This window comes from Lithobates pipiens, unplaced genomic scaffold, assembly GCF_037356315.1.
Source record: "Lithobates pipiens isolate NorthernLeopardFrog02 unplaced genomic scaffold, aLitPip1_a1.2 Scaffold_16, whole genome shotgun sequence".
Classification (NCBI taxonomy): Eukaryota; Metazoa; Chordata; class Amphibia; order Anura; family Ranidae; genus Lithobates; species Lithobates pipiens.
In genome coordinates, this window is record NW_027507748.1 from 650,568,820 (window position 1) to 650,596,623 (window position 27,804).

Below are 27,804 nucleotides of genomic sequence, written 5' to 3' on the forward strand. Positions count from 1 at the left end.
GGAAGCAAGCGGCTGCAGAGCCTCAAAAGCCGATGCTTCCTGTATAGCACCAACTCCTATCATAGGTGAAGTGAGATCAAATGCGATCTGCCTGGGACAACAGCCAGCAATACCTGAATAGAAAACTGTTATTAACGGTAAGTTTATTACTTAAATCACAGTGTATATATGGGCATATCTGTTCTGCGGTGGTTACTGGGCTGCTTTCAAACTGATCCGCAGATGCAGCGCAGAACACCTGTGGGTTATCTACACTGAGCCATAGACTTCTGTTATTACCTGTAAGATTAGTGAACTTTCAGTAGCACCACAACACTGTTATTCACATTACACTGTATTATATACACACACACACACACACCACACTGTGTCATATACACTGCATATATATATATATATATATATATATATATATATATATATATATATATATATATATATATATACACATATATATATATATATATATATATATATATATACATATATATATATACATACACACACACATACACACGCATACATACATACACTCTATGCTGCACTGTATTATATATTTTCTACACTACACTGTATTATATACTCTACACTGACTGACCACACAATACAGCAACTACCCTGCCTAATCTCCATTTATATACACTATACACAGCTGCTGTGTAAGCAGGCCTATACAGTGTTGGGAGTGGACTTAGCCCCTGAGCCACGATTGCCGAAAGGCACCCTGCCTTTGGCCAATCATGGCTCTCACAGCACATCGTGCTGTGATTGGCCAAAGCATACAGGTCATGTGCATGCTTTGGCCAATCAGCAGCCTTCAATCTTGCAGTGCATTATGGGGCGCTCGTCAGCAGGTGAACATCCTGCAAGCACCCCATATGTTTGTTTGTTCTACGAACAAACGAACATCTAATGTTCAAGTCAAACTTGCGTTCGACTCTAACATCAGGCTCATCCCTACTGATAGGTATAAACCGCAGGCACATTCTGCTTCGTCCAAATACAAGCTGCCCTGATGGGCAAAATTCTGGCTTGTCTGGTTAGTGTCATTCCCTCACATTCCTAACTCACACTTCTATGAGTGTCGCTCTCCTAGTTCTCGCACAGCGCTCAGCGATTCATCCTACAGACTTCTACATCTCTCCTGTATCCTGTAGTGATATGGAAGCTGCGAAGAGAAACCACTGAGCACTGCAGGGGACCAGGGAACATTGACACACTCCAAAGTTTTGTTTTCCAGGTGGAACCCAGGGTGTTTTTTTTTTTCCATGAAGAGAGAGGCATTCTAATGACGTGGGCAGTGGAAAAGGCAAGTATTCACAGTCTTCTTTTACAAGTATATCTGTTTGAAGATTGTTTCATTTTAATGACAGGGTCACTTTAAAAAGGTATTGCTTATGAAATGGGTTTAATGACTTATGTTGCTTTAATTTTGACCCATAGAAGACTTTTGCCCTACCCTATATTCAAGATCAGAGAAAACGGTGCGCATTTCCAATAGGCCATCTTTCCATCGCTGCTGTTGACGGAGTAAATCAACATTCATAAGATCAACAACCTGCATAAAAAAAAAAAAGAGAAACTGAGATAAATTGCCTTATGATCAATACAACCAAATGATGTCCTCGTACATGTTAACCAGCTGGCCAAATCATGCTTGCTTACTGGTTATTGCAAGCTTCCCCCAAGTGTCACCCAAAAGACAAGCATATTACTCTTCCAATCAGAGCTGCTTAGGCGAGCGAGTGGTGAACAAGTGAATGCTGTCAAAACTTGCCAGCATATCCACCAATCAGCCAAAAGATGGATGGGACAAACAGAGGAGGAGTGGAAGCAAGTTTTCAATGGTTCAACAAATGCTGGGATAGGTGGAGCACAGGGGAGTACTTCCTGTATTTTGGTTTTTACAAAAGGAACATGGATGGTCAGTTAGTAATGATGTAAGTGACCACCATTTTGGTTGATTTAAGCAAGGCACACAAGTGCAAAATCCTAGTTAAAAAAAAAGTAACAGTATTAATATTGCAGCCTCTATATCAATAAAAGACAAAGTGACATGGGGTCCAGTAGATTAAATGACGGCACTTGTGGGGAACCAGCAATCCGACACTTCTGGAAGTGTGGGAGCAATGACTAGTTAATGTTTAATGTTAAGCTGGCCATACACCTATAGATTATCTGCAGATTTTCTATGGTTAGATGGAAAAAGTGGGAGATTCCTCTATCCACACAGTTTAGCTAACATGGAGAAATCCGTTGCACTTTTTCCATCTAACCATAGAAAATCTGCAGATAATCTATAGGTGTATGGCCAGCTTTAATTAATGTTTTTCTTTGCAGAAAAGTGTTTATTTTGAATATTTATATTTATCAACAGAATCACTTTTTTTATTTTTATTTTTTATTTTTTTTACATAAAGTTTTTATTAAATTTTTCACAGTACATGTCAGAACAGTGATACAATCTCAACAATGATAATTATGGCAGTTTACAGTGGTACATTAAGAGAAATAAAAAAGTCAAATCGGGGCAAAGCAGCATAGCAACATATCAGATTACAGCATACATTCAGGCAGTGTGTCCAGTAAGCCGGAATTGCACTCAGAGAGTAAGATCCATGGGCCGCTCATCAGCACAGTGGGATACCAACATTTATAGCAAACACAAATCATCCCAACACAACTTAAAAGGGCAGACAGAATCCCCGGCCCTCCCCACCGCTACCACCCTCCCAGCTAGAGATTCCCACACCGTCTGGAGCCCAGTGATTAAGGGAGTGGTTTCTCTTTGATCCAGGGGCACCATATCTTGTCAAATTTGTTGGGACAGTTCCTTCCCAGGTACGTCAACTTATAGAGCGGTAAGGCCGCATCGATCAGGGCTCTCCATTGGGAAACCATTGGGGGGCTAGGGTCCTGCCATTTGATTAGGATAGCTTTCCTAGCTTTTTTTAGCCTGCAGGGCTGGGGGTGTGTCCACAATCCCTAATAAAAGGGGTAGTGGATCACAGGGGACATCGAATCGGCCTATAGAGCCGATCTCCGACACCACCCCCCTCCAGAAGGTCTGTAGATGCACACAGGACCAGACAATATGGAAGAACGTGCCAGAGGTCAAGCCACATTTAGGACACGTACCAGTTCTATTAGGATAAATTCTGGCTAAACGGTCTGGGGAGTAGTAAGCTCGGTGGAGAAATATAAGTTGGGTGTATCTGTCTCTAGAGGAGATCATAAGGGGTAGATAAGGGGTAGATATTGCTGGACACCCTCCTCCCAATCATCCTCCGCCAATTCCGGTATATCCCGCTGCCATCTGGAGAACAGACGGGAGACAACAGATGTATCAATACTATTTAGAACCGCATATAGGGTCGACAGCTTTTTCTTTTCATTTGGTAGGGTCAGAAGGGTCTCCACAGGGGATGCCTCCAGAGCAATAGCACATGGAAACTGTGTGCGGTAGGCATGCCGGAGCTGAATGTATCTAAAAATCAGTTAGGTAGCCCGTGCCTACGTTTCAGTTCATCATATGGAAGCAACCCGCCAAGGAAACATCCGCCAAGGTTTTGATACCGCTCCGTGCCCACAACATCGGGTCCGGAATGGTTCGAAAGTGGGGCAGCCATACTCCATTGTGGCTCAATCCCTCCCTACCTGAATTCTACTCTATTCCGGATCCGATTGTGTGGGCGTCGAGGGGCGTTCGGTGTCTACACCACATTTGTTAGAATGGTGCATTGCTGACATTTGACCAGCTTAAATCTAGGTTTAATTTGCCCAATGTGTACTTCTTCCGATTCCTGCAGCTTCGTCATGCATTTGGGACTCAGTTTGGTGGTTCGCCCCTGACCTTATACCAGTCTAGTATGGAGACGCTTCTACGTCAGGAGTCGCTGCTTAAACCATTATCCACGATATACAAGGCTTTGCAGCCCTCGGTTCATAGTGGATTGGAAAAACTTAGGGAATTCTGGGTGGAGGAGCTGCCGGGATTGGATGGGGAGGACTGGGAGGACATTTGGGACTCCCCCTTTAGACATTTGATTTCCTCAAGAGATCGGCTAATTCAATTTAAAATACTACATAAATTTTATTACACCCCATGTAGACTTCATAGGATTTACCCTGACTCTTCGTCACAGTGCTGGCGCTGTGGAGCGGATTTGGCGGGGTATATTCATATGATTTGGGCTTGCCCCGTGGTTCAACGTTATTGGTCAAGCATACTCTCTTTTATTACTGAGCTGACAACGATCCCTATACCTCAGACGGCGGAGATATGTCTGCTTGGGTTGGTGGATGCTTTGGTTCCCTCGCGGGCAGTCCGCACATTGCTGAGGCTGCTGCTCTTCTATGCGAGGAAACTTGTTGTGCTTCGGTGGAGGGCCCCTAGAGCGACCCTCACCCTGAGTGCATGGAAATCATTAGTTAACCTTGCAATACCACTGTACAAAGAAGCATATTCCATCCGGGGTTGCCCTCAGAAGTTTCAGAAGGTTTGGAATATCTGGTTGGAGTCTGAGACAACGATTGGGGAACGGGACAGCCCTGTTGGGTTATCAACCTAATCTATCCAGTAGACAACTCCTCTGGTAAGCTCTCTCTGGGGTAGCGTTTGGGATGCCTAAGTATCCGATTGACGCCCACTTGTAGATCTCTGTTGGTAGACTGCCTATGGTACATCATTACGCTTAATGTTAATTACTGAGACTTACATTGCTCCTGTCAATTTTAGCAGCAAGCTAGGGGGTTTGGTTGTTGTATGTTCTTTGGGTTAGGCGGATAGTTTTTTTTTGGTGTTCTGCCTTACCTGTTGTGTTGTATTGTATTGTTTGAGCCGGGGAATGCCCCGAGGCTTTGTTCTGTACTTTTTCTTTTAAAACGAATAAAAAGAATTTATAAAAAAAAAAAAAAAGAAAGTGGGGCAGCCGTGGGTTCCCCCACAGCGGAGTATCGGGGGACAAACTATGCGGTTTCCCTATTCTAGCCCTAACTATATCCCAAACCCTCAGTGTGGTCCGCATCGAGGAGGTAACCCCGGGATTGGACTTAGGGCCTCTGTGGACCAGACCCCGGAGTTTGGAGTAAGAGCCCAAGAGTGCCGCCTCAAGGGTAGCCGCAGCGTTTGCCGGCTCATCCGACAGCCACCACCGTACTGTTACCAAGACCGCGGCCCACTAGTATTTCACAAAGCACGGTAAAGCCAAACCCCCCAAAGAGAGCGGAAGCTGAAGCGTGCTCTGCGCTATCCTCGGGCTGCCACAGATAAAGGAAATAATCAGACTATTTAGCCTCCGAAAGAAGGCCTGGGGAATATGCACTGGAGTTTGCCGAAAACAAATAGGTGAACTTGGGCAGGACCGTCATCTTAATCGAGTTAACTCTGCCCACTGGCGAAAGAGGCAAAGTCTTCCAACCCGAGCACTGTCGCGTCAGTGAAGACAGAACCGGGTCAAGGTTAAGGGGTATGAATCGGGACAGGTCTCTGTGGATTATTACCCCCAAATATTTAAACTGGGTGACCAGTTGCAGTGGGGCTCTAATCGGGAGCCCAGCCTTCAAGGGGTGAAGCGCAAACAGGACAGACTTGTCCCAGTTTACTCGAACCCCTGAGTACCTGCCAATATCAGTATCGGGTATTGATAAAGGAGAGGGCTTCCTCCAGTGACGTGGACACCTCCCGGGAGGTACAAAAGGGTGTCATCAGCATAAAGAGAAATTTTCTCCTCCACAGGGCCCAAGGGGATGCCACGGATCACCATGGAAGATCTAATCATGATGGCCATTGGTTCTATAGCTAACGCAAAAAGCGCCGGAGAGAGCGGGCATCCCTGTCGAGTACCCCTGCGGAGGAGAAAAGGGGGAGAGATGACCGATCCAATGCGTACTCGTGCCCTAGGGGCACCGTAGATAGCCTTCACCCAGGAAACAAATCTGGGGCCAAAGCCAAAGCGGAGCAGAACCCCCCAAAGATACTCCCACTCGACAGAGTCGAATGCTTTTTCAGCATCCAGGGAGGATACTGCATCCGCCGGGGCCAGATGGGCATCAGATCCCAGAACCGTGTATAACCTCCAAAGGTTGATATAGAATCACTTTTTATTTACGTTTGTTACCAGTTATCAGTGAATATTAAATGTACAAAAGTTCTAATGAGGTGATTGCCTTTCCTCTCGCCTTCTGCAAGTCATAAGTGACAGTTTACCTTCTCACAGAAGTCAAAGTGCTTTTTCCGGAGTTTCCTGTTCTCAGTGGATAGCTGTTCAGCAGCACTCTGGAGCTTCTCAATATAACTTTGCAGCTCTTTAGGACTGTCCCATGTTATATGTGCCTTATTATCCTTCTCACCAGAATTTGCCCTGGAGTTCTGTCAGAAAGCATGAACATTAATACATCTCAAAAGGAATAAGAGAAAAAAAGACACAAAAATAAACACAAAATCTGTGTATATGTTCACAGTCTTGGAGGATAAGCAACAAATCGCAGAAATCAATCAGTTTTGGCATATTTCAGTGGTATTGAGACAGAGCTCCTGGTGCTGATCGAGGATCCATGTATTACATCGCTGATAATATCAACTCTGGTTCCCCATTCTAAATATGACATAAATTACTTGCAAAAACATTTTTTTTCTTGGGTTACCATATGTATTGCAGACAATATATAAAGAGCCCACAAAAAAAAGAGCCGTCCGCTTGTAATTATTTTTAATTATAGGTTTGGATCCACTTTAAATTTGGTTCTAAAGGCAGAAGGTTTTAAAAAAAACCTTCAGTGTGCAGCAGCCCCCCTAATACTTACCTGAGCACATCTCGATCCAGCGATGTTGCACAAGAGACTCAGCTGTCTGGGACTCTCCCTCTTGATTGGAGACACAGAGTGGGTGCCACTGGCTCCTGCTGCTGTCAATCAAAGTCATTGAGCCAATGAGGAGAGAGAGGGGCAGGGTTGAGCCGCGGCTCCATGTCTGAATGAACACACAGAGCAGCGGCTCGGCTCAGGTGCCCCCATAGCAAGTTGCTTGCAGTGGGGGCAGTCGACAGGAAGGAGGGGCCAGGTGCTCCAGTGGGGGACCCAAGAAGAGGAGGACTTGGGCTGCTCTGGGCAAAACCACTGCACAGAGCAGGTAAGTATGACATGTTTGTTATTTTTAAGCAAAAAAAAAGACAAGGCTTTAGTATTACTTTAAGAGAAGAAGACTACTCCCAGCTTCAAATATAAGCAGCCCCTGCCAGTGATTACAATCAGCTTTGAGGCCTTTCCCTCCTATGCCCATGAGCTCATCCTGGGAGCAGCTTTACTCTGGCAAAATTGAGGATGTGATACATACGTTTATCTCTGAGGCCCTCCTAAAGAAGTGGGGTATCCTAGTTTTATAGAATGCATAGAGAAAGTTAGCCTCATCCCACTGTTTTATCATATATAATATGATAATGTGTCAGATAACATAAAATTTTGTTGAATTAGTGAACAAGTAGGTAAAGGGCTAAGCAAGCAGAAGGTTGAAAAAAACAGCTAGTAGACTGAGTCATACGTTGTCTTAGATTTGATTATTTTCATTTGATTTTATTCATTTTAGTACCATTTTTTTTTTTTAAACTATGTTTTGTATATATACAACTTACCTACCATTAAAGTCCATGATATGTTTTTGCAAATAATGCATGTATTACATTTTAACATGTAGGCAATGCACAGACTCTGCAGAAGGATGTTACTGTAGCACCTCAAGTGATCTTCTCTTTAAAAGATATACATTTATTTTATTTCTATAATATAATTTATTGCTAGTCCCATTTAAACTCACCTTTATTATCTGCTCAAAAGCCAGTGCAGACTTTAACATCATGGGCCGCTGACTTTGTATCATTTGCTGATCTATTGTGTTGTAGAAATGGGCAACCTAAAGACAACATAATTCATCATTTATATCAGATATACATCCTACACACACAAGCATAAAAGGTAAAATGTATACAGTCCCAGGGGTCTTTCACACGGATGTATTTAAAACACTTTTTTTTGTGGCCAATGTAAAGAAGGGTTAAAACCCCTGTCAGTTTATACATTTCTGTCCGTGTACCACTGGAGAGATGACCCTTCCCTTCAAAAACACTGCAAATGTTTAAAGCACAGAGGTGTTTTGCACTCTGTTAGTTTTAGGGACAGCTTTAATATTGATTGGACTCTGGGCAAACATTTTCTTGGGCCCCCCAACACAGACTTAAGCTGGCCATAGACGGTTGCAGGAAAGAAAATCACTTGATTCTCCCATCAACACAGTAATTATTGCTAGGGGCTATAACAGCCACTAGCGATAATCGTATGTAAAATCTGTGAGGCTGGTTGGACCAAAGTTGATTGATCCATCAAATTGGGTACATTCAGCCTGCCCATACATGGTTCAAATCTCTATTGCTGGCTTTATTTAAAAAAAAAAAAACTTTACTTATGTAAACATAAAGATGCACACACTGGTCCGCACTCACTGATTGGTCTAGGCTCACTGGTTGCTAGAGGTTACTGCACATCCTTACCATTCACCCATTGGTTGCTAGCGGTTACTGCACATCATCAACACTCAACCATTGGTTGCTCGAGGTTACGGCACATTATTACAGTTCACTGCTTGCCTGCAACTCACAGTGTCCTCCTCTGCAAGCTGCTGGGGCCTGACGCTGCTTTATTAATCCACACACACAGCCCGCTCTGTGCATCTTTTATCTCTGCATGGATGATTGGAGAAGGGGGGGGGGGTGAGCGGGGAGCTCTGCCTCACTCCCTGTCACAGCCATTCTGGTACTAACAAAAGGGAGAAGACTGACTTTCAGGCTCTAGCACATACAGCCCAAAGCTGAGCCTCTTCCTCGTCATGGTGTGGCCACTTGAATTAACCAGCCAGGAGAGCAAGAGGCGGATTGGCTGCACCTGCTACACCTGGAAAAGTATTTACCTGGGCTCAAAGGGCAGCTGCTTTAGGCCCCACAACTATGACTCATTCCAGGGCAGCTGCCCCTTTTACCCCACAATAAAGATGGCCCTGGCTGGCTTCAAGAGTCCAAAGTCTTCAACAGTGCAATACTACTGAATGATTGAGTAAGAAAAACAAAATGGCAGGAGATTTCAAGACACACATGACTGGCTTTTCTCCAATCCCAATGACCGCGCAGCTGTGGAGAGGCCCATCTCTGCCTGCCCCCCCTCCCGGCAGTCGACAGTAGAGAGGAGGACATTACTCCTCCTACAGATCCTGTGTCTCTCTATGCAGCCACAGCATCTTCTCATCTCCACCTCCCCTTGTCTCAGCATTCAGTAGACTCCAGGAGCTTACTCCAGCCCTCCCCTGGTCCTCCCACAGACCCTTCACTTTCTGCTTCACAGCTCCACCCCATCTTTTTCCCGACAGCAACACAGGTTAAAGGGGTGCATTGTGATTTAAGGGAGGGTGGGGACTCTTGACATTTGATGTAAGGGTTGAAAGGTGGTCTGGACATCTACTTATAATTATTATGAGAAGAATACCATTATAGTTGAAAAGGAGGGTTGCACACCACTTATATCATCCACAAAGACTTTACTGGAGACTGCTTAGACAGAACACCATGGCCAGACCCTGTTCTGGCAGTCGCCAACAAAGTTTTTTGTTGACGATACCAGCAGTGTGTGACCCTCGTTTTCAGACTTGCATCATCTGCTGCAAGGAGAAGGGATCTCACCGCTCCAGGAGCACACATGCAGGCTGTAAACTGTCTCTTCAGATGGCAAGCCACAGGTGCTGGCTATTACCACTAGCAACAGATGAAAAACAAGCTCGGGACTGCCACACTCTTCAGAAGACCACTTTCTTTTATTGGAAAATCACATCACAGCTCAACAAACACAGCGAACAAGGAAAAATTGCTGATGTTCCGCAGTAGCTGTAGTGCTTATTCATTATGAATAAAATTGGTCTTCTGAAGAGTGCGGCAGTCCAGAGCTTGTTTTTCATCATCTGCTGCAAGACCGATAATATTCAAATGCAGACACAATTATTTAATATGATAAAGTGTAAATACATTTATAGTCTCACAGATACAACCGGTCCTTGGAGGGCAACCATATTGTTGATGCGGTCCGTAATGAAGTTGAGTTTGACACCCCTACTCTAAAGTCACAAATTATATACATTCACTTTGTAAGTATTAAATGCCTGTAAAAACCCAGTTATCATTTTGTAAAATGTAGTGGTGACATTACTGTGCTGTACAGAATGGAGAGCTGTGGGAGGGACCCAGCAGGACCGCAGACTACAGGCTGCCTGAAGAAAACTACAGGAGGGAGCGGAGACAAGACCAGTCATCCTCCACAAGGTCTTTATTACAGGAAGCTCCTGCACAGAGGCAAATTGCAGGAATTGCATCACGCTGAATTACTGCACGTGTCATAAACATAGACAATTTCAGCTTTGATTAACACTGAAAATATGATGCATCCAACACACATATATTTGCGGTTTATAATTTTTACGACCAAAGAAAGATATAACTAATATCTCAGCAGGGTTTTACTTAACCACTTGCTTACTGGGCACTTAAACCCCCCTCAGTCCCAGACCAATTTTCAGCTTTCAGCGCTGATGCACTTTGAATGACAATTGCGCGGGCATACAACACTGTACCCAAATGAAATTTTTATCATTTTTTTCCCAAAAATAGAGCTTTCTTTTGGTGGTATTTAGTTACAGCTCGGAGTTTTATTTTTTGCTAAACAAACAAAAAAAATGCAAAAAAATAAATAAATCCTGTTTTAATAGTTTGTTATAAAATTTTGCAAACGGGTCATTTTTCTCCTTCATTGAAGTGTGCTGATTAGGCGGCACTGATAGGCTGCATTGGTGGGCACTGATGGGCTGCATTGGTGGGCACTGATGGGCTGCACTGGTGGGCACTGATGGGCTGCACTGGTGGGCACTGATAGGCATAGTTAAGGCGGCACTAATGGGCACAGATAAGGCGGCACCGATGGGCACAGATAAGGCGGCACTGATGGGCAAAGATGGGCACAGATAAGATGGCACGGATGGGTGGCACGGATGGGCACTGATAGGTACCACTGATAGATGGGACTGATGGGCACTGATAGGTGGCACTGATAGGTGTCACTGCTGGGCGGCACTGCTGGGCACTGATGGGCGGCACTGGGGTGCAGCACCTTTGAGGCAGATTGTGGGCACTGTGGGTGGCACTGTGGGCACTGCTGGGTGGCAATGTGGGCACTGCTGGGTGGCACTGACGGGGGGCACTTACTTTTTATTAGGGTGGCACTGCAGGGGGCAGGTGGGCGCTTGCATTGCTGGCCGTGATCGGGACTGATGTCCCGATCACGGCCGCCGGTGATCGGCTTTTTTTTTTCCTCCTCGCGCTGTCAGCGCGAGGAGGAATACTAGCCGATTACCGGCTCCGTTATGTCACCTGATCAGCTGTCATTGGCTGACAGCTGAACACGTGATAAGGGGTCGGGACCGACCCCTTGCACGGATCGGTGATCAGGCGAGTCTCATGGACTCAGGGAGCGTGCTGGCCGCTCGTACACGGGACTACGTCAATAGACGTAGTCTGGGAAAAGGAGATCCGCGCTGTAGCCGTCATTTGGCTATAGCGCGGATCTCAAGTGGTTAAAGTGGTTGTAAACCCTTACAAACCACTTTGACCTACAGGTAAGCCTAGATTAAGGCTTACCTGTAGGTCCAAGAAGTATCTCCTAAACCTATACAGTTTAGGAGATATTTACCTGAAGACAGCCACCACTGTCTACTGAGCATGCGCCATAGACAGCGGCACGCAGGCGCACTGGGTAAGCCGCAGATCGCGGCGATATGCCGCGAGTGTCGGCTCCCGTGCGCATGCGCGAGAGTGACGTCATCGCTGCTCTGGCGAATCACAGCGCCGGAGCAGCGAAACCCACCAAGAAGATGGACGCTCTGAACTACAGGGGACAGCGGTGACTTCACTAGGCTCCTATGTCAGGTAAGTGACACATAATGGACTACTATTATGCTTTACCTTTGCAGGGAATCAAAGAGGAAGTAAACCCATCAGGGTTTACTTCCTCTTTAAAGAACATGTAAACCCTCAGCTTGTAAAACAACCCATTCAGTTTAAAATAGAAATAAAAGCCAGAACATTTGTGTATGCATTTATAAGCGATCACATACCATCTGTTCTCAGCTGCATCAAAGCTAGGGGAGGAGAAAAAGCATTACATCTTCACAGTGAATGCAGGGGGGCGTGATCATTGCACAAGCCTGATCATTGGATAAGCTCCCAGCACAGCCAGAAAACTGACCAGGCTATGCTCATGCCTAGTTTGGTCATTTTTTATTAGGAAAGCAGAGGGACTGGCAGTAACACCATGGATTTCACACAAAGAAAGCAATACATGGAGAAAAGGATACTTTATCATACAAGTACAGCAGGCACATATCAGGAATATGAAATGTTGGGTTGATACATTCTTTTAAATACCTGTTTAAGAATCATTGCAGGTTTATAGAACTTCTCAGCAGTTTTAGCTGCTTGTTGGATCTTAGCTGGGATTAATAATCCGAGCGCTGAAAGCTGGCGAACTTCCCGCAACAGAGTTACCAGCCGGTCAGAATAGTGGATTTGCAATGCTCCATTAGAGTGATCTAGTTCCATAACCAGATTGTTGGGCTGGATGCTGCACAAAAATAATAAAGACAATACACGTCAACTGCTATATCTTTCTCTGAAAAGAAATCCATTTTGAGGGTATACTCCACTTAAATTTGGTTCTTGGGTCTAGTTAGTGGTTTTCGTACTTTCCACACATGCATTTTGGATACTACAGGACATCAAGTCATTGTTAACACACTGGGTGGATACTTTTAGTGTTACTCTTTTAGGACAAAAGTATAGTTCTGGGGCTACTAGACCCATGAAAATGTATTTCTATACTATACAGCCAAATGTTTGTGGACACCTGACCACCACATCTATATCACCTCACAAAATGGGAAACGCACAATTTTCTCAGATACCTTTGTATGCTGTAGCATTAACAATGTCCTTCTCTGGAAACACCAGAAGGAACATACTTTTGGCCATAAAGTGTATAATTGGTCTCATTGACCACGGCCACTATAGGAAACTTTTTGGAAAGGTTATTCTAATTTGTGCAATCACACTGGACAAGGACTATAACATTTTATGGGAAAGTATTTGTAGTCTTTTATTGATAGAAAATACATTGGATGGTATCTAAAAAGCAAAGAGTATTATTTGCATAGACTGCACCACACTTGCTATAAATCTCAAGTCAACATCTTTTGTTTCCAAGTCTCCTCTAGGTTTTTTTTTCCTCTTTAAAATGGAAGTCTAGCTTCCTGTCAATCCCTATCTCAGGCTCTCTTCATATTTTTTTTTCAAATATGCTATACTTATGACATGCAGTCTGCAGATTAGGTGATGGTGGTGTCAAGAGTCCTTACGCTTCAGTCTCTGTGGGTTAGGGTGGCTGGTTCTTCCTCCGGGACTGAGCTGTTCATTTATTACGTTACTGCATGTTATGACCATATGGAGTACTCCTACACCAGGCTGCACGACGATGTCTTCTCAGAGGAAGGATCCTTGAAATACTGAACTCAAAGTGAAATGACAATGGCCATCATTCAACTGTGTGGTGGGCTTTTAATACTGTGGGGGCTGCTCTGAACTAAAGGCAAGCCTTGCAGCAAAAGCTGTTTTTTTTTTCTGTTTTTTTTTACAAAAGGCATTTTATTCTTAAAAGCAAATCTTTCACATATAGTTTTTGATCGCCCTTTATTTAAAAAGCACTAACAGGACAGAAAGAATAAAAAAATTAAATGAGTTTAGAATTTAGTATACCCAGGCTGATGTGTCATATCAGACTTCACGCCCATAACTTCTCCCCTAAAATTCATGGCTTGGCATCATGGCACAGTCATATACCCACTGTTTCCAGAAATACTGACCAGAAACCCGATTTAGGGTCGGATAACCCAGCCTGAATCTCTCTCGACCAATCATTAAATTGTTCTTGTTCATATTCTTTGAACTGTTCCAGCAGCTCTGCAGCTTTTTTATGGAAGGACTGAAATCCAGACAAGTCAGACAGAAGGGCTTCCGCTATCTTCACTGAATCTTCCACCTTATTTCAAAAGAAAGATACAGAAAACAATGAGAGAGTGCTAAAGCATAGTAAGTGTCCTACAGTACAAGTGGTTTAATTTTCTCACTGAACTAATAAAAAGGGAAAAAAAACCTTCAAGTGGCACAAGGCTTTATTTTCTCAATTAACACTGGTAATTTTTTTTAAATGTTTACCTTTATCTGACTTTAGAGGCATATTTATACTGTGGCATAAAGCGTGAAATTGGTGATGTGAATAGAACTGAAATAAGGGAAACCGAAATAGGGAGCTTAATCAACCAGCATCATGTTACCTTTCACTTCTGGTATCTGAATAAAACCTCTGGCAGGAACATCATCTGGTGAGTCAGTTACCTGTCGTCTATATACAATGCACATATGAAGCAGGACAAACAAAGTCCTGGCGCTGCAGTCTGTAGCAGCATTTACAGGATTTCGGTATATGGAAACACCATGCGACTAGTCAATTCTTCCCAGAGACTAGAAGTAGAAGAATCCAAATGCAATATGACAACAGCTGATAGAAGAGCCCTATCACTGGTTAAAGATTTTCTAAATGGTATAGACAACGCATTCTATTATGCTCCATTTGTAAAGCCATGAGAAAAATGCAGATAAAGGTAAAGATTTAAGAAGAAGAAATGTAGATGGTTAAAGCGGAGTTCCAGTTCTTTTTGTGTTTATTAAAAGACAGTAGCTACAAAAAGTGTATCTACTGATTTTTAATAAACACACTCACATGTGCCATGGTCCACCGATGTGGCCGCACAAAGCCTCGTTTCTCTCCCCCGCCTCTCCCTGGGTCTGGCATCACTAGTGTGGGCACCCGGCTGTAACAGCTTGCGGCTTCACAGCCGAGTGCGCACTGCACGAGTCATGCTGCGCATCCTGAATGGTGGGGCAATCTTCTGGGACCTGTGATGTGTTCCAAAAGATTGCAGGGAGGGAAGGGGAGAGGAGAACTTCCACATGAGTCATCTAGGCAGGCCAAGCAAAAGTGGGAGCTGGGTACCCCCCAAAAAAATGACATGCTAAATGCAAGAACCTAAAGCGGAAGTTCCACTGCTAGGTGGAACTCCGCTTTAAGTAACTAACCGCTTCCACCTGCAAGCAATACCCCTGCACTACGCAACCCTGTCATCTGTACTTGTAAAAACCATACTGCCTGGAAAAGAACCTGCTTAATACTCACCAGTGTTGCTGTCTCACCAGTGTTGCGGTCTGTCTCACTGTTCTTCCCTGCATTCATGCGACCCCTCTGGTTAAAAAGTCTTTTTTTTTTTTTCTTTTGATTGAACATTTTGCAGAAGTACAAGAGCAAAAATGCAGGCTTATCACAACTTGGCTTATATCAGCTTATCACAAAGCGCTGCCTTATATTTAAGGCCACGCAGGGCCATACAAGATTCACAATGCTTAAAAACTTATACCTGTATCTAAAAAATATCAAAGACCAACTATAACCAGCAAAAAGAACCCCCACCCCCCTATTTCCAACTCGTCTCCCTTCCAGCCTCATGGCCCGGTAGTAACAGGAGAATTGGAGTCTGGTTGAAAATTTTTCAACAGTCAACATATCCAGGAGTGTAAGATGTTGACGTCCCCGTTACACTCTGTGGATACTTCTGCCAACCCCCATATCACCACAGGACACAATAGTGACACGGGAGCGGATGGAAAGACCTGCAGAGGAGGGCCAGCATCCAACACAACCATTAGTCTGCAAGATGTTGAAGAATCTTCAAGCCATTGGCATCTTAAGAATACAGAGGAGAACAGTAGCAAAAACAGCAGGAAATTTACGTTTTTTTAACAGCTTCTTTCTAGGCAGTGTGTTTCGTCATTTGAAGTCCTGAAAACAGGGTCACTTTAAAATATAAATTCCCCCTTCGACAGCTAGTAGCCAACACTGTGTGTGGCTGCTAACTGTAAACTGTTGCATACAGGTAAAGCCAATAAAGCAATGAATGGGCAATTTCTGTCTGCCTTTGCATTTATACTTAGCATTTCTTCACAAGGATAGTAATTAATTGGGCAGCTGGATATACAGATAGTCACGAGTGGAAGAATCTTCAAACTATTAGATGAAATACAGTCATAAAATAGGACAATGCAAACAAAGACTTTTGGGTAAACTTTACAATATCTCAAAATAGTTACTCCACAAAAATCCATTAGAGTTTCTCAATAAAGTGATGTTAAACCCTACTTTTGTTATGCCTTTCATCTGTGGATATCGCTAAGTAGATTAAATGCCCATCTGTTTAAGCTTTCTTTTCTTCAAAATTAGTCTGCTACCATCTTTTCTGTTTGAGATTTGCTACATTACCTCGCATAGTTCTTTGGACACCTGTTTGTCTATTGCTTCCAATAGAGGACTGCATAAGAAAACTGCCTGCGCCGACTCATGCAGGCAGCCTGAAAGGACAACACACTGAAGACACTTTTCTAAAGGACATGATTGACAGTGCTGCATTGGGAGTCACAGTTAATTAACTTTCCTTGGAGGAGGAGCAGAGGCTTGACAAGTGTGTAGTACTTGGGCCGCCTGTGCATATTGGTGTGTCTGAATGCATCCCAGCACAAAGAATAATGAGACATGTAGTTCCAAGTAATGCAACAAGTGACTGATGATGATGTTGTTATGAGGGTGTATGTGATCCGCAACCAAAAGTTTGTGGATACTCGCAGAGTAAGCAGGAGGATGCAATTGGAAAAATATCAAAATATATGTTTTTATAGACCGTGTTAAAAGTAATCACTTATTGTATTGTGCTAGCTGGGTCTATATCAAAGTATTTCTAATAACAAAAATAAGCTTTAGTACTACTTTAAGGTGTCCACAAATTATCAGCATAAAAGGCTACTGTATTCCCCACAAATAATAAGCTCATGTACAGGTCCCCTCCCTAAATGTACAATTTGCATTATATGTAAAAAAAAATAAAAAATTTGAGCACCCCATCAATGAATATTGCCTATGCAACCCCTTCAATAAACACATATTTTCCACAAACAGAGACTACCTAATTCTAAAATAGTTGGCCATCTTCATGGATTATAAAATATTCAGCATACTGTGTTGTCAATACCCAAGACACAGGACTCCCTGACAGCCAAATGTGACTGTTTAGAGGCCATTTAGGAAAAAATGTTACCTTTAATTGCAGCTGGCGGACCCACACAATATTATTCACAACTTCAGGGAGGTTCTTGCCTGACAGTGGACCAGAAGATTCTCCAGGTAAGCCATGACAATGTGTTTCAAAATCCAATAGAATTTCTAAAAAAAAAAAAAAAGAAAACCCAAGAAAGACAATTGTGTCCTTTATACATTTATAAAGTAATAAAATAGTTAAATACTGAACATTCTTCAAGCAAAGTTTCTATCCTTATAGAAGTAAAGTTTGCTGGCGTGGGCAACAGAACAGTTAAGCATTCACTGCCTTTTACTTTTTTTAGAGTCACTTTAACAACCGTTAAGACAAGACATCAGTCACAGAAAGTGTGCATGGTCTTCACACAGTCATCTAACTCATTGGCTTGCACAGTGAGAAAAATCAGTAAAGTACAACCACTGTGTGGCCCTGCAAAATTAGAGCGCAAACATGGCTGCCACTATGTACATTATATTTACTTACTTTACACAGAATAAGGTTTTAAAATATCTCAACATATATTGATAATTTTCATGCAGCTGATGTCTTTTACCTGTATATCTTTAAAAAAATAAAAATAAACCTGGCATTTGCCATATGCAATCACATAGGACAGTGGTTATCACAATTTGTGAGACCAAGGTCCAGTAAACCTATGGTAAAGTCCTGTAAGGACGCAACACATAAGGTGAAGTTATTCCAGTGAGGTCACCATGCTGACGGGGAGTAAGCTGGGTGTCACCATTACGGAACTATCTAGTGTTCCCACATCCCTGATCACTAGCCACACTAGTGCCAGTATCTCCAGCCTAGTGCAGGTAGTCAGAAAATTATATGCGTATGAAAGCCATGGATTTCCCATGTTTTGTTTTAGAAATATCTTATTAAATTGACTAACTTGTGTAAAAAATAATACATTTAAATTTTCTTCTTCATTTTACAAAAACTTGTGGCAAAAAATGTGATCTTCAAAAGACTTACCATGTCTATTAGGACATATATCTGCTTTCCAAAATGTGGTAATTTTGTGGGTGTTTCTCTTGTACTGGCACATTAGAGCCTCAAGAAATAATACATACTAGGGGGGGGGGGGAGGAGTACAAATAGGGGAATCAATGGTGGAGAAGGATCTGGGGGTTTTGGTGGATCATAAGCTCAATAATAAACAAGCAATGCCAAGCTGCACTTTCCAAAGCGAGCAAAGTCTTTTCTTGTATTAGGAGAGGTATGGACTCCAGAGCGAGAGAGAGATATCATTCTGCCCCTGTACAAATCATTAGTAAGACCTCATCTGGAATATGCTGTTCAGTTTTGGGCACCAGTTCTCAAAAAGGATATCAGGAAAGGGCAACCAAACTGATAAGAGGCATGGAGGAACTCAGCTATGAGGAAAGATTAGAGAAACTGAATCTATTCCCTCTTGAGAAGAGGAGATTAACCACTTAAGGACCAGGCCTCTTTTTCAGACTTGGTGTTTCCATGTTTAAAACAGTTTTTTTTGCTAGAAAATTACTTAGAACCCCCAAACATTTTATATTGTTTTTTTTCTAACACCCTAGAGAATAAAATGGCGGTCATTGAAATACTTTTTTTCACACCGTATTTGCGCAGCGGTCTTAGAAGCGCACTTTTTTTGGAAAAAATTCACTTTTTTGAATAAAAAAATAAGACAACAGTAAAATTAGCCCAATTTTTTTTTATACTGTGAAAGATAATGGTATGCCGAGTAAATTGATACCCAACATGTCACGCTTCAAAATTGCGCCCGCTCGTGGAATGGCGTCAAACTTTTAGCCTCAAAAATCTCCATAAGCGACATTTAAAAAATTCTACAGGTTGCATTTTTTGCATTACAGAGGAGGTCTAGGGCTATAATTATTGCTCTCGCTCTACCGATCGCGGCGATACCTCACATATGTGGTTTGACCACCGTTTTCATATGCGGGCGCTACTCACGTATGCGCTCGCTTCTGTGCGCAAGCTCGTCGTAACGGGGTGTTTTTTAAAAAAAATATTTTTTTTTTCTTATTTATTTTAATTTATTTTATTTATTTTTACACTTTTTAAAAAAAATAAATAAAATGGATCACTTTTATTCCTATTACAAGGAATGTAAACATCCCTTGTAATAGAAAAAAGCATGACAGGTCCTCTTAAATATGAGATCTGGGGTCAAAAGGTCCTCAGATCTCATATTTGGGCTAAAATGCAAAAAAAAAAAAAAAAAAAAAAGAAAATCTGACATTTAAAAAAAATATATACCTTTAAGAGGTATGGGCGGAAGAGACGTTTTGACGTCGCTTCCGCCCTCCTATGGTATAGAGACGAGTGGGGGCCATCTTAGCCTCACTTGTCTCTATGCCCAGCAGACGGAAGGACCCGATCGCCTCCGCCGCTACCGACGGCTCCGGTAAGCGGCGGAAGGTGCGGGAGGGCGGTGGGAGGGGGGTGGCACCTCTCCCGCCGCCGATAGCGGTGATCTCGCGGCGAATCCGCCGCGGAGACCACCGTTATTGTACAGCCGACCACCGCCTGAAGAGATGGATATCTCGGTTGTGGCAGCAGCTGCTGCCGTTACCGAGATATCCCTCTTCAAAAATAGGACGTACATCGTCGTGCGGCGGTCGACAAGTGGTTAAGAGGGGATGTGATCAACATTAGCAAATACATAAGTGTTCCATATCGTGAACTTGGTGTTGAATTATTCACTTATTATTCACAGAGGACTAGGGGGCACTATTTACGTCTATAAATACTCCAAATTATCTCCAAATATGGAAAGGTTTCTTCACAGTAAGAGTTGTGAAAATGTGGAATAGACTCCGTCCAGAGGTGGTTCTGGCAAGCTCAGTCGATTGCTTTTTTTTTTTTTGTAAATTTATTTTTATTAACAGTTTTTCAACACAAACAACACATATAAACATATGACCCAGAACCCCCCCCCCCCTCCCACCCATACCCCTGTGCAGCCCCCCAGTCAAATGCAAATCACAGAACATATACATCAGCCGTATCCCTCAGAGAAAAACTGGCTCCCCAAAAAGTAATGATGCACCCTGACTTCGAATGTATAACAGAAAGACCCATAGGTCTCATAGCATCACACTGCCCCGTGCACCCATTGGCTATCCAGGAGTCCACTCCCCACTCAGCAAACTAATTCAAAGTATCTTTGGCGTCCAGCCAGCCCTGCCACACCTTCTCAAATTTTTTGGAGCATCCCCTACTAAGGTACGTGGCCCTGTAAAGTGGAAGTGCTTTGTTGATCAGGCTTTTCCAATAGGACACAGTAGGCGGTTCAGGCTTTTTCCAATATAGCAGGATGGCTTTACGCGCATAGAACAAAGACAGAGATATCATAGTCCTTTGTGCCCTTCTAGGAGCCAACTCCTCCACCAGCCCCAGCAAACAAACCGCGACCGTAAGAGGAATCGGCACCAAGAGGACTGTTTGTATGGTGTCCGTCACTCCCCTCCAAAAGTCCCTAATCTGTGGGCACTGCCAGAATATATGATCAAAACCAGCTCGGTCCTCCGTACACCTCCAACACTCCGCCGCACCCGTACCATACATTCCAGCTAGCCTTGCAGGTGTGTAGTGTACCCTGTATAGAATTTTATATTGAATTAGTCTATCTCTGGCCGACACCAGAGTCTGGAAAGGATAGGCCCACATGTCGTCCCAGTCCTCCCCCCCCAAAGTCCGGCACCAAAGCGCTCCATGTGTCCCTACATTTTTGTACCACACTGGGTCTATCAACGAACAGCTCTTTGTAGACCGCGGACAAGGGCTTCAAAAGGTCCCCCGTCCGCAGCACCCTCTCCAGGGGAGACACACCCAGCTCCAAAGCATCAGAACCGAACTGGGTAAGGAAGGCGTGTCTCAACAGGAGGTAGCGAAAAAAATACCAGTTCGGTAGATTGTATTGCGTTTTCAGTTGATCAAAGGAGTATAGCCTAGTCCCCCCCACTATGTGCTTGAGTTGTTTGATGCCAACCCTGGCCCATATCACCGGGTCAGGAATCGCACCAAAATGCGGCAGCCTGGGATTGAACCAGAGAGGGGCGTCCGGCGACCAGCACCCCCCTCCGTGCTTCATCAAGACCTGCGCCCTGTCCCAAGCTCGCATCGTTACTCGCATGGAGACTGTCAGGGAAGGAGAGGCCCCTGGACCCCTATACACCAGGTATGATAAGCTCTCATACGAGCCCATAAGGGCTGCCTCTAGTACCGTGGCGGAATCCCCATCATCCCTTGTTAACCATCTCCTGGCGACCACCATCTGTCCAGCTATAAAATACTTAAATAGATCCGGTAATGCCAAGCCACCTTGACCCCAGGGCTCCTGTAAAACACGGAGACTTATCCTGGGATGTGCAGCGGCCCACAAAAACGAACTGAACAGACTGTTCACCCTCCTGAAAAAGGAGCAGGGGATCCAAACTGGCGTGTTTCGCAAAAAGTATAAAAACACTGGTAAAACCTTCATTTTCAGTAGGTTAACCCTACCAATCAGGGACAGCGGCAAATGTTTCCATGCATCCAGTTGTACCTTCACCTTGGCCAGCAATGGAAGAAGGTTGAGAGACATATAATCACCTACTCTTGGGGACACCCTCACACCCAAATACCTGAACTCCTGCACCCATGCAATGGGGACATTAGTGGTCGCCAAAGCACGAGCCCCCCGTCAATAGCCATGACATTCGACTTCTCCCAATTAACCCGGAGCCCGGAGTATGTGGCAAAGGTGTCAAGCACCCCAAACACAGCCTCCAAGGAGGGCCCCGCGTCCTGCAGAAATAGAAGCATATCATCCGCATATAACGCTAGGCATTCCCTGATACCCCCTACCTCCAAAGCTCCAACCTCAGGGGACCTCCACAGAGCTATAGCCAAGGGCTCTATTGCTAACGCAAATAAGGATGGAGACAGCGGGCACCCTTGACGCGTGCCCCTGCCCACGTTAAACTGAGAGGAGATCAAGGCACCTATTTTGATAACCGCCCGGGGGTTGCTATAAAGTAGGGCAATCCAAGTTACAAAAACCTCCCCAAAACCCATGTGCCGCAGAACTGCCAGCAAATACTGCCAGTCTACAGGCCTTAGCCATGTCGAGGGAGACCACTACTCTCTCGCCTGTCCTGTCATGTTCGACCTGCAGATGAGTAAACAGCCTGCGCATTTGGTATCCGTAGATTTCTGCGGAATAAATCCCGTCTGATCTATGTCCACCAAGGTAGTGATGACTTGGGAAAGTCTGGTAGCCAAAATTTTGGTTAAGATTTTCAAATCTTGATTCAGCAGTGCTATAGGCCTATAAGACGAACATGACAGGGGATCCTTACCCGGCTTTGGCAGTAGAATAACCTGCGCCTCTAATAGGGAGTCAGGAAGACACTTATGTTCAATACAGTAGTGAAAGAGACACTTTAGCCTGGGTACCAAGTCCTCTAAATGTGCCCTGTACCATTCAACACAGAAACCATCGGGACCCGGAGACTTATGTGGAGGGAAGGACCTAATGGCCCTCTCAATGTCCTCCTCAGTTATATCAGCGTCCAACATGTCCCTGTCCCTTTCAGACAGCACCGGGACATCCAGGGACGCCAACAGCCCGTCTAGCTCCAGTGAGCTGTAAGCCGGGAGAGGAGCATACAGGGTTCTGTAGAAGTCCACAAAAGTGTCCAAGATAGCCACCGGATCTGTGAGAATGTCCCCCCGATCGTTTTTAATGCAAGGTATGTTAGTCTGAACTCTCTGTTCCGCAACCTCAGTCGATTGCTTTAAAGAGGGCCTGGATTCTTTCATAAATGTAGACAATATAACTGGGTACTAACATTTATAGGTAAAGTTGATCCAGGGAAAATCAGACTGCCACTCGGGGGATCAGGAAGGGATTTTTTCCCCTACTGTAGCAAATTGGAGCATGCTCTGCTGGGGGTTTTTGCCTTCCTATGGATCAACTGTGGGTGTAGGTTTGTGTATATAGGATTGTATTTATTTATTTATTTTGGTTGAACTTAATGGACTTGTGTCTTTTTTCAACCTGACTATGTAACTATGAAATGTGATAGGTAGACAGGAAATCAGACGTGCGGAAATCTTTTTAGAATTTCCTATATTCCTATATAGAATCCCTATACTCTATGGGAGTGGAAGAATGTGTTTTAGGGTACAACTAAGTATGCCCCTTCTGTGTGTGAAAACGAACTTGTTAAAAGACACCTTCGTGAAAAAAAATTCAAATGTTGTTTACTCAATTTTCCCAAACAATTGTGGCAAAATTACAACTTCAAAATACTCCCCATGCATCTTACTAAATACTTAGCAGTGTTTAATTTACAAAAAGGCTAATTTTGGGGGCGTTTGTACTGTCCTAGCATTTTGGGGCTTTGAGAAATGAGATAGGTAGTCAGTACATCAGGGTTGCTAAAGTGGTTGTCAACCCCAGACATGAAATATGAACAAAGCATGTGCCTCTATAGTGTGTATTTGTCTCAATTAAGAGCACAAAGTGTAATTTCTGTCTGCTGCTTCATTCCTCTGCTATCAGCATGAATCACTTCTGACAAGTTTTCCTGACACCAAGAGAAAAATGGCAATGGGAGGGACCTCTAGCTCATTCACAGCCTTAGCTCTGTCCTGTGTGCTGTATGGAGGGGGGCGTGTCCCTTCTCCAATCAGCTCTCAGAGTTCTCCTCACTGACATCTGCAGAGTGTAACTTCAGCTCTTCACCCATTTTTTTCGGAAATCTCTGACAAGCTTAGAAATTTAGCAATTTGAATGGATGTAGAGGATAGGAGGATTTGTTTCATCTCTGTGTATCACCTGAGGCCAGTCCCTTCACTGAGTACATTATCTACACCATAGTTTATGTAGGCCCTTTCACACAGACTAGATAATATGCACTTATTTTATGAATTTTTTTGCTTGTTTTTGGCCAAAGAAATGTAACAGAATACTGACTGGCTTAAATTTATCAAGAATGATTTTTTTTATTTGAAACGTTTTCTAACAGAAACTAAGGAGATGCATCAAGCCAGTCTTCAAGTGGTTAAGAAGATTATAGTTTCTTTTAAAAAGGACAAATGCACATTTAAACGCTGAACCTCAGGTTATTTAAAAAAAAAAAAAAAAAATGGACCAGCCATAAGCAGTGGCGGCCGGTCCACAAGGGGTGCAGCCCCCCTCCTCCCCATCCCATCTATGTGGCCATGCACTGTGTGGGGCGCCGGACCAACAGGTCTCTATCAGGTCCGTCACCCCCTCACAGGTATGTGACCACATCCCGAGGCCCCAATTGGCCAGTTTCATATTGTCCTCAGGGCGCAGAGCACTGCACCCTGAGCCCTAGCTCATAACAGTAACTACCAGCGGCTTCCTGCCCAATAAGGACAGGAAGACGCAGAACCTGGAAAGAAGACCGGGTCAAGACAGAAGGAGCAGTGTCGGGCACCAGGGGAGCCGTGACAGCTGGAGGGCACCACTGTAGGGGAGTGTGGACCTGGAGTGGCCCACCTGTGCACCCCCAAAATCTTCCAGCACCAGCCGCCACTGCCCATAAGCTATATTTACCTTAGTCTCCCCCCCCCCCGCCCCCCAGTAGTTAGCGCTCTTCCTCACTTTCCGATGCTCCCAAAATGTGGGTGGGCCTGTGCAGTCATCATATACACAATGCCGGACTGCTTATTCCTCTTTTCCGAGACATACGCAGCTCAGCTTACATTGCTAGCACAGTCCCAGAAGACCATTGAAAGTAAGGTAAATTTAGCTCCACTTTAAACAGGTCTCAAACTGACCTAAAGTAAAAGCCATTTTTCATGAAAGCACCAAAAAGCATGCTTCATTTGAAGGCATAAACCTCTATTCCAGCAGTTTCTCACTGGGGAGCAGTTAACATAGGACACATTTTCCCTAAATCGGTGTAATGGGTTGCCCTGGTAAAGGTGGGCTGGCAACCAGCATCATAACAACCTATGAACCTCTAGGGCCAGGACACAACAGAGTCCTGCCTACACCATGGCTACGCCGGACACTGATCCAGCCATCAGAAGAGGACAGAAGTGCGCCTCTATCCAGACCTGCTCCATCTCGTGCCCTCTGCCATGCTGCTGGATTAAGGCAGGGCTCTAATGAAAAAAGGTTACTCTGTGATGAGAACTCTGATGTGATTGGGATGAGCTCTGAGGGGGAAGGGTGGCCTTCTAATGGGATGAGATAATTCTGTGATGGGAATACGCTAATGCTATTTTTTCCGATTGATAAGTAGCAGTTATATTTTTTTACTTAGACTGGGCGCCTCATGATCGTGCATACTTTTAAAGGGTGTGGTGACTGCAAAAAGGTCGAGAAACGCTGCTCTACACGTTAAAACATATCTATTTAAAGGTCTAAAGTTAATGCAATCAGCTGAATGCAAATATTCTTATCAACCTGTATTAGGATTTCACATAAACTGATTTACTGACATGAAGCAAAATATGGCAAGTCACAAAAATGACTTACGAAAATTACTTTCTGGTAAACGGGACAACACAACAGAGAAATACTCACCTAAAAATGTATTGAAATTTTCATTTAAATAAAATAATCCTAGATATCCTGAATTCTTCCCAGAAATGTATGCCATTTATTTTTTTCTGCCATCTGGGTTTGCCACAGCTTATCTGAAGTCGATTTATAGTTACTAAATTAAAAAAATCCTGGATCATCATAAAGTATGAAGATCTCTAGCATATAGGAATGTGCCAAAGGTCTATTTTACCTAAATGTCTTCTCTTCGCAGAGTGTCCCTGTTTTCCCATCCCACCCCTCTTCTTCTACTGTTCTCTACTGTTCTCTGCCTGTATAAACTCTCTAGCTTGTGGCTGGTTATGTTGATGACCATGATGTTCTAATTAAGCCTTTCATCTCAGCTTGCAATGAATGGAGTGATTTTGGTTAAACCGATATCATCCCAAAATTAGGCTGTCCAGAAACTTTCAGTTTGCTCTTTAGGCTCGGTTCACACAGGGGCGACTTGTCCAGGCGACTTCGCCGCCTGACAAGTTGCGCCCCGTTCTGTACTACGGAACCGTTCTAATAGGAGCGACTCAAGTCGTTCCGACTTAGAAAAAAGGTTCCTGTACTACTTTTGCGGCGACTTGCATTGACTTCTATACAGAAGTCGTTTTGCAAATCGCCGCTGAGGTCGCGGCGCTGCAAGTCGTGCCGCCTACTGTGTGAACCGAGCCTTAGGCTGCTTCAGAGAAAACTGTTTAGAGAAAAAAACAAAAAACACAAAAATTGACCTTGTCTTTTTTACCTCTATATTTAGAGAAGGTTTATTTAGGGAGTGTATTTATAGCAGTTTCGTTTTTTTTGTTTAGGGCCAGTTAACACTAGAACATGTGCAATCCCGTGCGATCCTGCACGTTCCAGTGTGGTTCGATTTTGACAGCCCATTAATTTTAAGAGGCTGAAAATCACATTGGAACATGAAAAAATAAGTGCAAGCACTACTTTCTCAAAACACATTGCAACTGCATGGTGCTGAGTTTGCAACTCATGTTTGGGGTGCCATTACCAATACATTGGCACTCACATGCAAATCGCAAGGGCAGCAGTGTCACCTGTGGTGTGGGAAACATACCTCTCCCACACCGTGTTTTGGTGTAAACCGGCGCTTAGTGATCTTTGTATTTTTTTTTTTGTGCGTGTATTTTATCGCTGTGTATCGTTTCCTCCAGACAGACACCCCCACTATCCCAGACTGATATCCCTCTATTGACAGACCCCCCACCCAGCCTCCTAGACTGACACCCAGATAGACCCTCCAAAATGGACACCTCCACACTAATAGCCATCCACCCCTCCATATTGATGGACCACCACCTACCCAGAATGAAAGATCCTCACCCCCTACACTGACAGACCACCCGCGCGGACACCCCCCACCCTGAAAGACCTTCAGCCCCTCCAGACAACCCTATCCTCCCACACTATCATGCCCAAAGACCCAGAATGAAAGACCTCCCCCACTCCAAATGACATCTGTATAATAACCAGTGGGCTCCAAATATATGCCCTCTAGTAACACATCAAAAGATCCAGGATTGAGTATGGGGAGAGAGCGCCCACGGGTGACAGTATGTTCAATCTCGCTCTACATAGTCCAGACAGCCTGGCTAGAAGGGGTGCAGGCTCTTTGCAGGGGGTGACCATTTTTTCAGGAGTCAACAGGTTGAAAAACATTCTGTCGGTTTGCTGGTTCTCGAGTTGATCATTGTGTACTGTTATTTTGCATGAGATTTGCGGTAGACACGGGTACAATGATCCATATGCTTTGGAAATGTCCAAAACTTTTTCAATACTGGATACGCATTCTGAACACCATCAATACCTTTTTTCCATTAATCTACAATATGAACCTAAGAGATAAGTATTTAGGCTATTTAGATGAGGAACAGCAGTTTATTCCATATGTGCA

General features: G+C 44.0%; 1 protein-coding gene across 3 annotated transcripts in view; it reads right to left on the reverse strand.

The window, feature by feature from the left end:
* The window catches only part of DYNC2H1 (dynein cytoplasmic 2 heavy chain 1), a 694,454-nt gene that overhangs the window by 617,383 nt on the left and 49,267 nt on the right, over positions 1-27,804 (reverse strand). For all 3 annotated transcript variants that reach the window (XM_077484358.1, XM_077484357.1, XM_077484356.1), the window contains exons 10-15: positions 17,333-17,457; positions 13,997-14,172; positions 12,507-12,702; positions 7,811-7,906; positions 6,209-6,370; positions 1,460-1,558 (exon numbers count right to left, since the gene is read on the reverse strand). In XM_077484358.1, the coding sequence (XP_077340484.1) occupies positions 1,460-1,558; positions 6,209-6,370; positions 7,811-7,906; positions 12,507-12,702; positions 13,997-14,172; positions 17,333-17,457 (854 nt within the window). The remainder of the gene's footprint in view (positions 1-1,459; positions 1,559-6,208; positions 6,371-7,810; positions 7,907-12,506; positions 12,703-13,996; positions 14,173-17,332; positions 17,458-27,804) is intronic.